We start from the raw sequence: 13,352 nt of genomic DNA, 5'->3' as shown, positions 1-13,352 counted from the left end.
CTCACTAAAAGAACCTGTACTAACATGCATGGAACACAGATACGCCATCAGAACTCACGGGCAAGGGGCAATATAGGGAATAACATATTTTTACCTTACCCAGATGTCTTTCATATAAAGATGAAAATAGAACTGTGGCTTCTCTCAGATGCAAGCCACGGCCAGTCTTACAATCATTGGGTATCAGTAATAGTATTCACTGCCTTTTAGAGGACTTACTTCACTAATGGTTCCAGTAGCACTGGTCCATCACTTTCAAGAGGCAATGCTTCTAGAGAAATTCTTTTGCCTCGATGTTAATTACACAAAACAAATGACTTAGCACTATCAAAACCATATGGACAGTAATGGTGAAAAGCAGAAATCACAAGAACTCTTGCAGACTTGCACTGTATAGCCAGGTTTACGGCCTCTCTCAAATATCTTGTACCCAAAAGAAGTTCAAAATTGCAGTTGCACCTTCTGCTTTTTCCTGCACTTTTTCTTGGCTGAAATCCTCTCATCTACCTATAAAGAAATGGCCTGTTTTCTCTTTGCCTCATTATCATTCCTGCAAGGAAGTTCCTGCTGCTGATTGGTTTCAAAAGAATTGACTGAGGCTCATCCACAACAATTTTGTACACTAGGGAGAGCTCTCAAATGTAGATTCCTCCAGCAAAACAGATTAATTCCAACTCTTTTTACAGAATAAAAAAGAAGTACAAATATGGGCATACAAAATTGTATTGGGTTCATGAGGCAAGGTTTTGGAAACAGAGAAGCTACTGTGGTGCTTCTATGAGAAGATGCTAGAAGTTTCCACTATGTCCAATAGAGCCAATGCAAGCTCCAAGACAGACCCAGCGCTGGCTAAGGCCAAGCCTGTGAGTGATAGTGGTAGCATCACTGTCATAACATATTTAAGAAGTGAGAAAAAAAATCCTGTGGAACAGCAGCTAAAGAGAGAACTTATGAGAGAAACAACACTGCAGCCACCAAGGTCAGTGAAGGAGGTGCTCCAGGTGCCAGAGCAGAGGTTCCTCTGCAGCCCATGGTGTAACCCATGGTGAAGCCCTGCTCCTGCAGCCATGGAGGCCACAGCAGAGCAGAGATTGACCTGCAGCCCAAGAGAACCCCACACCAGAGTAGATGGTTGCACCCAAAGGAGGCTATGACCCCCATGAAAGCCTGTGCTGGAGGATGCTGCTGGCAGGACCTGCACATCCATGGACAAAGAGGAATCCACATCAGATGAGAGTTGCTAGTGTGACTTATGTGGGATCCATGCTGGAGGAGTCTCTTTCTGAAGGAATGCACCCCATGGAAGGGACCCATGCTGGAGCAGTTTACGAAGAACTGCAGCCTGTGGGAAGCACCCATGTTTGAGAAGTTTGTGGAGGACTGTCTCCCATGTGAGGGACCCCACATTGGAGCAGGGGAAGTGTTTGAGGAGTCCTGTCCCTAAGGAAGAGGGAGCAACAGAAACCACATGGGATGAACTAACTGTAACCTCCATGACCTGTCTCCCTGTGCCACTGGCAGGGAAGGAGGTAGAGAATTCTGGAATTTAAGCCTGGGAAGAAGGGACGAGTGAAGAAAGGGTGTTTTAAAATTTATTTTTTCACTATCCCATTCTGATTTGATTGGCAATAAATTAATTTTCCCTAAGCTGAGTCTGCTTAGTTCATGATAGTAATTACTGAATGACTTCTCCCTGTCCCTATCTTGATCCATAAGACTTTCATTACATTTTCTCCCCCATCCAGCTGTGGATGGGAGTGACAGAGCAGCTTTGGTGGGCACCTGGTGTCCAGTCAGGGCCAACCCAATATAACTATACAATTTGTTTAATGATGTACAGTTTTCTCTGAATAGAAACCAAGTAGCCTAAAAAGACACACAAAGGCCAGGCACTCCGAGAGACACAGCAAAACCTTCTAAAGGGACACTGAGGTTAACAAAGTCTAAAAAAATTTTAAAAAGACCTAAGGATTTCATTTCTATTCAATTCCAAAGTTATTCCTCGGTTTTTGATACTGATAAACTTATAGATTCATCTTGAATTCGCTGTAATCAATAGGTTTATATTTATAATTTGCTATTTGATTTTTTGCCTAGTAGTTTATCTTTTACACAGAATATTTGCTATCACCACTGCTTTTTTCCTCATTAAGAACCTAATAATGATTAAGGAATCTTCCTTCCTAAACTATTGTGTAAAAGGTCTTTCAGTATAAGAAAATTAGTTGTTCGGACCTCCATTATGTCCTGCGAACTGCTAATCAGAAATGCTTTCCACTAATAGCACAGGGAATCTCCAATTTAACATCTGCATATTGGATAAGGGGTGGGAGGGTTCTGAAACCAAAACATTTATGTTAGGTATTCAAGATATTGGAAATGAAGTGCTGTCATTCAAAAAAAGTGGCCACCTTCAAGACAAAGTTCCAGGCTGAGTCCAAAATGTGCAAATGTATAAGTAAATATAAATGACACAGCTAATAGCCAAGAATAGTTTGTAATTTCAGATACAATTCGTATAATGCTTTCTACTGACCAGCTGTAACCAGTTTGTTGCCAAATCTGCTTGCTAGAAAATCTAGAATTCCTCTTCAAAGCTTAAGAAGCATTTGTAGCTCTAAGCAAACAAATTCTTTCTGGATTTCTTTTTACCTCTGTTTTTATCAGTGCTAAACAAAACACACAGATCAATTAATACTACCAGTCTTTTCTTTTGTTTTATCCAAGATCACAAGAAAAAGGATCTGATGGGGAAAAAAAAAGAATCTATGTCTAAGAAATTAAACTGGATTAGCCTAAGTCTCTGACATAATACACAATATATACTGTTATTTCTATTGCCAAAATAGATCTCTCAATAAGTGTCAACCGTTTTGGTGGGTTTTTTAAAAAAATAATCTAATATATTCAGTTATTTATCAATGCAAGGAAACGCTATGTCATTCCTCAAAACTACCCAAATGTTTGAAGTGCCCTGGAAATACATCTCATGCACATAACTCCAAGTTATTACATTCTGTACTGATTAGATATTGCATTTTTTTCTCTGGTACTAGAGAATTACAAATTACAAATTTTCTCTGGTACTAGAGAATTACAAATGAACGAGTGCTTTACAAAGAACTTGGGTTTGTTTTTAAATCAGTCTTCAAAAGTCTTAGTGTGTGTGGTTCTCATTTAAAATGACAAATCTCTTCTAACTGCACTCAAAAAGGACTGAAATCCAGATGGTTTTGTAAAATTTATAAGATCCAAGCTGAAAAAAACCCAATAAAGAAAACCACCGCCTTTATAAAAATCAGAAGTAGTGTACTACTGGGCAAATTAATATTGAGTAAGTTTTTTTTGCTATTTAAAAATTCAGTAAAGATCATTTGTTAAGATTGCTTAAAATACTGTCTCTTGTATTGCAAAATTTTTCAGTTCTGATAATAGTAAAAAAAAATACTTGGCTTTATAGAAGATACACCTGTTTATTGTTCAGCAAATACAAGGCATCATAGGCCCAAATAGTCAGACTGTAGTTACAGGATCAAACAAATCTATTACAATTGGTTTGTAACCCACTCCTAGAAGAATTCAAAATGAGTCAAAGTCCAGGCACAGTATCATCTACATTTTTTTTACTCACATATATCATATACAATTTCAGATGTTATGAGTTCATATTTCATTGTAACAAGAAGCAATGCAGAAGTGAGAAGAGACTATCAAAATAATTGTTATTGCTCTGTAAGCAGTACTAGGTTATTACTTGTTACAAAAATTAAAAGCCAATTTGATAAACAATAACAAAACATTGAAGCTGGTATATTAAAACATTTTAATATTTAATTTTTTAAATATTTCAATTAATTGAAAGCTTCAAGATGAAAAAAAAAAAATCCAGATATCAGAATGTTAGGATTCCCAAAGGCATTACGAAGAGATGTACATAGTCCATTGCAAAACTGCAGATATACTAACGTTATCTACTGTACTGAACAGGCAGAAATCACAGAATTTGTAGACATAGGCTATTGATTTCTTAGCAATTTTATTGGAAGGTTCTACCAATTATGAAAAATCCTTACAAATGAATATCCAGTTCAAGAAGCACTAGAGGCTATTGAAGGGAGTACTGTAAGTTTCCCTTATATTCTTTCATAGACATCAGCTTATAGACACAGTAGACTGCTAAATAGGCACTGTAGATAGACTTTCGAAATGACTCATGTCAATTGTTCTCATTGTAACTGTGCTTTGTGTTAAATGAAAGAGAAGCATTTGAAAGCAAGCCATATGTGATAGATCTATGTTACATACCTGTGGGTACTGTAGCTTCAGATAAGTACATACACAATTATTAGGTGGACAGTTTGTTCTCCAACTCTTAAGTCATATACCAACATAGAAAGGTTTACTGCCAATGGCAACTTCAAAAGACTCTTGTTCTGTCTAGGCTGAGCTAAATGATGAGTACCATTACAGAGTAGACATGGCTTTGGCTTTATTAATTGAACAAAACTATACAAATACTGAGTGTGAGGGAAAATTACAAATTAGCAAAGAGAGGCTGGATAAGAAGCATAAAACCATATACAACTGACTTTCAAACTTGTTTCCTCTGTAGACAGACAATTAGAGTCAAAGAAAATTGCCCAAGTGCCAGTAGAGGTTCTATAGCAAGGAAATGAAAAAAATGAGAAGCAATAATTCTATTTGTCAGAGATGCTTTGCCTGGAAAAGATTAAATACATTTTCCTCATCTGGGGAAAAGTGTGTATAAGCAACATGTCTCTTAGTCAAAATCTCCTTAGTCCAGTAGGACATATTTTCCCATGACATTTCTTACTAAGAAGTTAGTTTGGCAATGTAGTCTGCTTTTCCAGGAAGTTTAGTAATGAACAGTGATTAAGAATACCACAGTTCCAACAACGCTGGTCAGTTCTTCTACATACCATTCTCAGTCTGTGGATGAGTATTGTATCACTGCCTGTTTTCAGTAGGAAATTTTATTATTAATTCTGTACTTCCTTAAGACTTTGAAATACCTCTCAGCAGCACTTATATTTCCTCCTTAGACTTCTTATAACAGCTATAAAGACAAAAACATGTACTTGCTATCTGTGACTACTACTGATGTATTAAAAAAATATAAATATACCACTCTAAGAAATAACTTTTGCTAATAAAAATGTATGGTTTTCTTCCTAGTGTATGACCAATACAGAGTAAAAGCAGGAAAAGCAAACTGGAGAGTAAGGAAGAACCACTACTTTCTGCTTAGTCACTTTCGTGGTCAGTTTCCTAGCAGTTCGCCTTGACTACGCAAGATTTTTGGTTCCCTGCACTAACACAAGGGTTAAGACAAATATGAATTTAACAGATGGGTACCAGCTAAGAGGCACAGAGACACTGAAAATGTGAGTGATACAAACCACCTGAAGAGATTAGCTAAGTTTGAGCTGTCTCTGATTTCCAGGTAAGGTAATTAAAAAAAAGAAAAACAACTATGCAGAACCTCCTACATTTGTTTCCACAGGGTCAGAGGTACATTTTTAAAATTACAAATTGAAGTTTACTTTTCTTTCTACATGCTTAGCAAGCCTATCTGACTACATTTGTAACTAGGAAAGGTCCATTTCAAGAAGGAAAACGCAGATAGATATAACTACTTAAGTGTTGACTAAGATTTCTAGACATAAGCTTTGAATAATGTAAAGTGGCATAGTGGACATTGAAGCACAAATTAATGATTGCAGCTCTAACACAGTAGTGGTCTACTCTATTGTTAGTAGTGAATCAGTTTTGATCAAAAAAAACTGTAATAGATCACACTTTTACAACAGTTCTGCTTACTTACGTAGATTAGTTTCTTTTCTTAAATTGCCTTAACTGGGGGTTAACAACACAAATGGACATCGCTTTTCTGTGAACTTTGTCGTACTGATCCGTCAAAAAGAACTTACTTGTGCTGCTCTAAAAACATACAAAGAAGCAAATTGTCCATACTAAAGAAATCTTTAAGTAGTTCTAAACAACAGATGGGATTAGAAGGATTATAGAAAAGGTTATTTCGTAATATGAGTCATTTTAAAAGCATGAACTCATCAGCCATTGAAGTAGTTTCCATTCATCTGTAAAATATATAAAGTAGACACCGATGGAGAACACATTAATTTACAACTGGAAAAGCTTTCTTAAAATTTGAAAACTGCTTTACTTCTATGCAAGCATTAAGTAACTAAGAATGTGTATCTCATCATACATGTTGATTCTCTCTCTTTTTTCTCAAGGTTTTCTACTCTCAGTTTCAAAATCTCTGCAAAGGGCAGAAGATGAAGATATGTGGCCAACGGCATTAAACGTAGGAAAAACTCTTCGAAATGGAGATAGACCTGCAAATAGACGAGCTATACCTTTGCTGATGCATTATAAGACTGAAGACAGCAGTGTTTTGGATAAAGAGGATGTCAGAAACATGAAGGTTTTGGTGAGTTTTCAGGTTTAAGTTTTGGCTTAATTGTAAAATCAAAATTCTCTTTACAGCCCTTTAGAAAACAAGTAAAATAATTTAAAGCAATAACCTGGTGAATGTGCAAAAGTATCAGTTTAACATACTATAGTTAAGAATAAATTTCCAACTGTTAAGTATCTAGTTCCAAGATTTTAAATGTGTAACTTGGACAGTTGCATAAAAGAAATCTGATATTTACAGAACTATATGTAGGTCAAACCTGGGAAAAAGACTGTATCTATTTGACATAGCATGTCCCTATATGATACCTTCATCAAATACAAGACTTCTTTTATCATGTTCTTTACTATAAAATCGTTTCAACCAAAGATGTAATATAGGTTTACTTCTAAAATATCATCTTGAAAAACAAAATACTTGCACTGCTAAGTACACAGTATAAAAAGTGAACATAGTTGACTTTAAAGCTAAGTTGTTACTCTTTTTTTCCTTTAAATTAGGACACAGGTTCCAGACATGATTTCTTAAATCATGTTATGCCAAGCAACTTAGGTAGAAAGCAACCACTTTATCTTGCACTGAAGGGAGCCATGGCTCTTCCAGCTGATGCTAGAATTCAAAATATTGAATCAATACAGGAAAGAGAGACTGCAGATGAAGAAAATTCAGCTAAATTCCCTATAGGAAGAAGAGATTTTGACAGTAAGTATATTTTCATTTTTACAAAAAAAAGGGTAAAGTATAATGCACTAAAAGTTCATTTAGAAGCTACATGTCTATTGTGATTCAGTGCACAGAGGAGGAAAAAATTGTTACATTTCTTAAATTAATATTTCCAGAGGCCATAAAGAATTCTAGATCTTTGATGATTTAAACTTTCAGATGTTTTTTTCTGTAGTGCTCAGGTGTATGCTGGGAAGAGTCTATCGACCTTGTTGGCAAGTCTGAAAACTACTGCTCTACATGACCTTCTTTGAAGATTAAACACTCTAATATGTATTTAATGTAATTTGAAGTTACTGTGTTTTAGTGTGGCTATACATATGCATCCAAAAATATCTTAACATTGCATTGTAGAGGGAAATAATTGATTTTCAAAAAAGAATATAGCTGTAATTACTAATCATGTATTATTATTAAAAAAAATAAAAGACTTCTGCATAATTCAGCCTTGCATTTGTCTAATCTTACACACACTCTACTTTCACTTATTTGAGTATGAATGGAAGCAATTAATGGATTTCACCCTTTCACAAAATTTAACATCTTCTGACTCAGTCAGTGTACTATGCACATCAAACTAAAATCTTACAGGTGAAAAAAATGAGTTAATTTTGCTTGACCGGCAATCAATTTATTCTTGCTTGTATTTCTGCTGTGTTTTCTTTTTCCACTCATTTTGCTGTCCAGTTCCTTCTTAGGGTTGTTTGAAGTCTTAGATCTTTTAGTAGTTCTTTGAAAAGATGGTTCACTTTCCTTATCACAGATTACTTTGTCACTATTCAAATCCATCTGTTCATTTTTGGAGCTCTTGTTTCTTGGCTGACAACTCAACTTTCCCATCTCTGTATAACTTCTAGTCTGGTGAACATTTTCAGAAATAGTTCCAAGCACTGGTAGATCAAGACTTGAATTCATACCTTCTGTCATGTAAAGATATCAAAAACATATGTGAAGAAATAAAAAGTTACCTGGGATTATTCATCCTTCTTCTACCCGAAGATTGTTATGATGATTTTTTTTTTTTAGTCAAAACTAATATTTTATCAGTATAACTAAACTATGATGGTCATTGCAGTTGCATTTGCTATGTGTTCATAAGCATAGTGACAATTTAAAATTACATTGCTCCAAAACAAAAGCAATGGCAAATAACTTAGGGAAGTGGATTTATAACTTTAAGATATTGGAAAATATGCTTGAAAGGCCTAGAAATTAGATATTCAATATGGTTTATAGAGAATTGAAACAGATCTTTCCTTTTTTAATGACAAATACAAATTTTTATCTTTCTTTTGAAAAAGGAGAAAAATTACTTCATATATGTAAAATGTATCAATGTTTTTACCTCAAGATAGCATCAATACATATTTTTAAATCAGACTTATATTTTCAAAGCATTAGCAATAATATCTTAAAGCAAAGACATTTAACTGATCATAGCATATATAGAGTCATGAGACATCTTATTTTTTCTTGAAAGCATATTTACACTTGAGTTTTACTAAAGCCTCATTTGATAACATTTGAAATATTATTTATTTAATCCTGCTACAGCTTACCTGCAAGATATCCAGCTTCTAAATGTTGCTTTGGTGCAGGATGCATACAAGCTGGAATTCGGCTACTGCTGAGAAAATTCTGACCCTTTCTCTCACTCAACTCATTTTTATATGTACATGCAAACTGAGATTTGATTGAAGATTGCTTCATCTGCAAATAGTAATCTGGTATTAGCTTTAATTATGTACAAAAGATAAGACCTGCAAGAATAATAAAACATTGTTTCCTCATTCCTCATTTTTGAAAGCTTTTAGAACACAAAATACTACAAAAAATGAGACATTTACAAAGGCTTTCAAAAACAGTAACAAATTATTCTAAGGTACTAAAGTAATCCAGAAATCTTTTTTTCATCTTGCAGAAAGTGACACACTAAATTTTAAAGATTCAACCTAAGATTTTCTGTCAAAGTTAGCCCCCTCTCCTCATAGAATAAAGAATACTGTTTTGAGTAGCTGTCAAAGCTACTACAGTCAATTATCATACTTCTACAGGTCATCATCTTTGGATGTCAGTTCATAAATGTAAAGTACAGAACGAGTCTCACTACTTAACTTTATACATAGAAGAAAGCATAATAGGAACAGTGAAAAGGAATGATAGATAATATAAACTAAGCTTCAGTAAACTTTATAAAGTCTTATTTCAGATCTATCTTTGGCAAATTTCAGATTTCCCATCTACTAACAAAATAAAGCCATTTTCTCACTGAATGCCAATGCCTAACTCCACATTTGTCAAAACATATTCATATAGTGTAAGCTGACAGAAATCTACACTATTGAAGAACTATTGTATCTGGTTCTGCATGCTCCTCTCCATCTTAGTCTAAAAAATTGTATTTTTCAATGTATTCAATATATATGTATTTAATGGACTCAATGGTTACAGTGCAAGCTTCCTCAGTTTATACCTAAATTACAGTATCATGTCATCTTAGAATTTCAGGGTCAAGCTTTGTACTTTCTGGCCTGTTACCACATATGCTGTAGACTCCGCAAGACAAGCTCTGCCGTCTTTTCTATTTGAAAGTCTACTGGATTACACAAAATATGTCAAAACACATAGCATAGACCAGATAATTACAATATATTAGGTTTTTTAGCTACTAACTCTATTACAACAGCAGAGGTGAATTCAAAGAAATTTGAGCTGAACAGATGCTGCAGTACAAATATCAGGAAAACAAAAAGCATGAAACAATGTCAAAAAACAATAACAAGAATGATTTGTTGAACAACAGATTTACAGCCACTTTTCTGATTAATAAGTTTGCATTACACAAGTCTACAATTCTTAACGCAAGCACACTTAAATCTTACAGTTCAGGTTTCACCCTTATCCATACATTTTTATTCCAACACAAAATTTCAGATTTAGAGAGGGAAAAAAAGAAAATACATTCCCAGAAAATTCCTTTCACAGGGGCCTTCATCCACAAAATTGGCACAATTAATATCATTTTTATCAGATACTATTTTCATGCATATAGGCTAGCAGACTCTAGTATCTCTTTATAATACTTCAGTTGGCCAAGACAACACATTTAATCTTTTGAGGAAAAAAATTTCCCATTTACAGAAAGGTAGTTCTTTCAAGACTTAATAGGTCTGTACCTATAGAGTTTTACTTTTAATTCAGTACTCTTTTCAAGAGTTAAACCCACTAATTTTCCAAGTTGTCTGTCACTCTTAAACCACAATTTCTTTGTACCAGATAGCCTGACAAAGGCAGATTCAACAGCGAGAACTAGCCAGCCTGACTCTCAAAAATCCTGATCTTTTTAAAGTGTTAATCTACTTTGTACTTAAAATATTTACTGTAAAGTAAGATTATATACACAGACATTTACAAGATTTTTTGTTTATGCCTTAGCTCACCACATCAAGTGTGCATCAGTAACTTCATAATCTGAAAAGAACATTGTGAAAGATAGAGAAGCTTTACCCAGAGTAAGCTTAAGAATTTGAGACTATTAAAAAATATAACTCTAATGTAGTTTAAACTTAGTCAACATCCTATTGTACAATTACAACATTCAAAATATGAGGCTTACATTTTCTTTAAGCTTAAGGTTACTGCAATATTAAGGTAAAATATTTTCCTGTCTTAGCCATGTTTCTTAAACATCTCATCTTAATCCTTTAAATCTCCCTCAATTTTAAATTATTATTCAGCAAATGGCACACATTAAAAATTACACAACAATAGCTTGCACAGAGTTCTATCACATATTCATATTGCAAGAGGTAAATAAGTTACAGTAAGTTAGAAGTTGATGAAGCTATAAAATACAGCATGAGGGACATTAAACTTGAGCAAGAAAGCCTGAGTTACCATTTCATAACTAATAATAACCAAAATAATCTCTTTTTTTTGGACATCAGGATTTCTTTTTCCCCACTTCCATTCAACACTTATCTAACTAAACTGGGGTGGATTAGAGTACATGGAGTCAAGGGATAGAAGTCAAGCTCAAGTACTGAAAAAACTGCCACACAAAATCTTGAAATTCAGCTTCACTGAAGCTTGCAATGTGTCTCAAAACTTCACTCTATGTTGCATTTCATACTATTTAGTTGTTTGCAATCAGTATATAAAGCTCTACCAAACATGACCATTTTTGCTAGTAATAATCTAGAGGGTATACATAAATAAAGATTAAATTTGTTGAAGCAGTCAAACCTCCCAACCAGTTCAGTTATATATATTCACTAGTAAAAAAATAACTATATTACATTGAGTGAGGTAGAAATGAGTAAATTTTAATAGCCTGAATGCAAAACATAAGAGCACAAGTCTAGCACTGAACTAAAAAGTAGAGCCTCCCGGGATTGTTTTTTTTAAAAAATTAACAACTTAAAAGTTGATGGGAACTCAATTTGCTAATGAAGGAGCTGCACACAAATGGCATGCAAACAACTCTGACTTGCTATGCCCTCTCTTCACAAGCAAGTGGGATGTTGCTGTTATTCCTATATAGAGAAAGAAATTCTGATATGTTTCAGAAGAAGAGCTTTGCTCTTACTGCTGTTCAGCTAGGAGGTATGATAGAATTTATGACAGTGTTTCAGCTCACATAGAACAATTAGTAGTCCTAACGAGCAGATAAAGCAAGACACTCTCCCACCTTAACTTCTATATCTAGAGAAGTTTTCCAGTTGTTCGAGATGTCAATAGAAAATATTTGCTTTTATATGAAATATTAAAGGTGCATGCTCTATTTCTAAAAGTTAGCTGTTAATCTATTCCAGATCCCCTTCCAGCAACTGTATACAGACAATACTGCCAATATTTACTCACTAAGAATGTTGAGATTTGGTTTTTATACACTGGAATGGCACAATAGAATTTGAAAACCTTCATCAGTAACAACAAACACATGTTTTTTGTTTTCTGGTCAAACGATTAGAGTACTATTTTGAATAGTAAAAGAGATAAAAAGATAAAATGTCTTTTTTTCACCCTTACCCATGTCCTTTTAGACAAAACAATATTAAAGGTGAGTTGAAAGAAAAAGTTGAAAAAGGGAAGAGATTGCAAAGAGAAGAGTAACAAAATAACAAATAGTAAGTATCATCGCCAAACCAAGTCATCATGTTACTCAAACATTAAAAATTTTCTGAATAACTCAGGTAATAGTAAGCTTTTATCGTACTGCAACTATTAAATTTTTTATCATGATATTGTACCAGACTTTTCCTATTCCAAATTAACCTACTACTGTTTTCAGAATATTTAGCCTCAAATCACCTCATTATTGGGTTTCAAAAGTACTCAAAATTCACAGTTACAGATCCTAGGAAAGTAGTTTAGGGGTCTTGTAGAAACAAAAGCAGTATTTTCTATGCAAGTGTAGTTTATCAACTGACACTAAAAATAAAGTCTTTCTTCAGATTTTTTGCTGAACATAACCTTTTTCTTCCCCTCTCTCCTCCAGATACTCATTTTTAGCACAGTCCATACACAATGAAATTACTAGTCAGCTTGGTGTTCTCCATAACTATATTTCACTCAGAAATAAATATTTCTTGTTACAATAGATGAGATTACTACCTGAGGGAGATTGTTTTCTCTATTGCTATATTTTTTTTCTTTGCTCACAATTCTAGTGGGCATGCAGAAAACTCTTGGTAACTTCCTGTTGACAGTTTTCCAAGTCACAGTTTATTTGTACTGGAATCACAAATAGGCAAAACAATTCTCTCAAGTAACAGCATTTAGAGAACTAAGTAGTGAAAAATAACAGTGCATGAAGTTAGATATTAAGTCATTTTATATCAGCATGAATAAGTCATATGAGAAAGGCAGACAGGGATTTTTTGCTTTGTGGAGTTTTTTCCTTGGAAGGATTTCTATACACAGTAAAATTACAATGAACTTCAAGCATGCCAAGATTTGCTAGACTTCTTAAGCCACAAATTCTTTTTAAACTAAAACTACAGTTATGTTCCCAATTGGAGGAAAATAGTGCCTCATATAGGAAAAGTTTTCTCCAGTTACACTAAGAAAAAAACTTGCCAAACTACTGAAAGCCCTTGCAGCTGTTTCAGAGGAAATGTGTTAACAATGCAGCAGGATTTCTAAAACAATGTATCAAAAGGCCAAA

The 13,352-nt window shown here is 34.2% G+C and overlaps 2 protein-coding genes across 2 annotated transcripts in view; one reads left to right on the top strand and one right to left on the bottom strand.

The window, feature by feature from the left end:
* The first annotated feature begins 6,232 nt into the window (after positions 1-6,232).
* Positions 6,233-7,408, top strand: PMCH (pro-melanin concentrating hormone). Its single transcript, XM_010196174.2, has 3 exons — positions 6,233-6,475; positions 6,961-7,162; positions 7,359-7,408. The coding sequence occupies exons 1-3, from the start codon at positions 6,233-6,235 to the stop codon at positions 7,406-7,408; spliced, it is 495 nt and encodes a 164-aa protein (XP_010194476.2).
* A 360-nt stretch (positions 7,409-7,768) lies between these two features.
* Positions 7,769-13,352, bottom strand: part of PARPBP (PARP1 binding protein) — a 51,295-nt gene continuing 45,711 nt past the window's right edge. The window contains exons 10-11 of the mRNA XM_010196177.2: positions 8,743-8,893; positions 7,769-8,103 (exon numbers count right to left, since the gene is read on the bottom strand). Coding sequence (XP_010194479.2) covers positions 7,769-8,103; positions 8,743-8,893 — 486 coding nt within the window. The remainder of the gene's footprint in view (positions 8,104-8,742; positions 8,894-13,352) is intronic.

Source organism: Colius striatus, chromosome 1 (assembly GCF_028858725.1).
Source record: "Colius striatus isolate bColStr4 chromosome 1, bColStr4.1.hap1, whole genome shotgun sequence".
In the NCBI taxonomy this organism is placed as follows: domain Eukaryota; kingdom Metazoa; phylum Chordata; class Aves; order Coliiformes; family Coliidae; genus Colius; species Colius striatus.
This window is presented reverse-complemented; position numbering and strand designations above follow the sequence as displayed.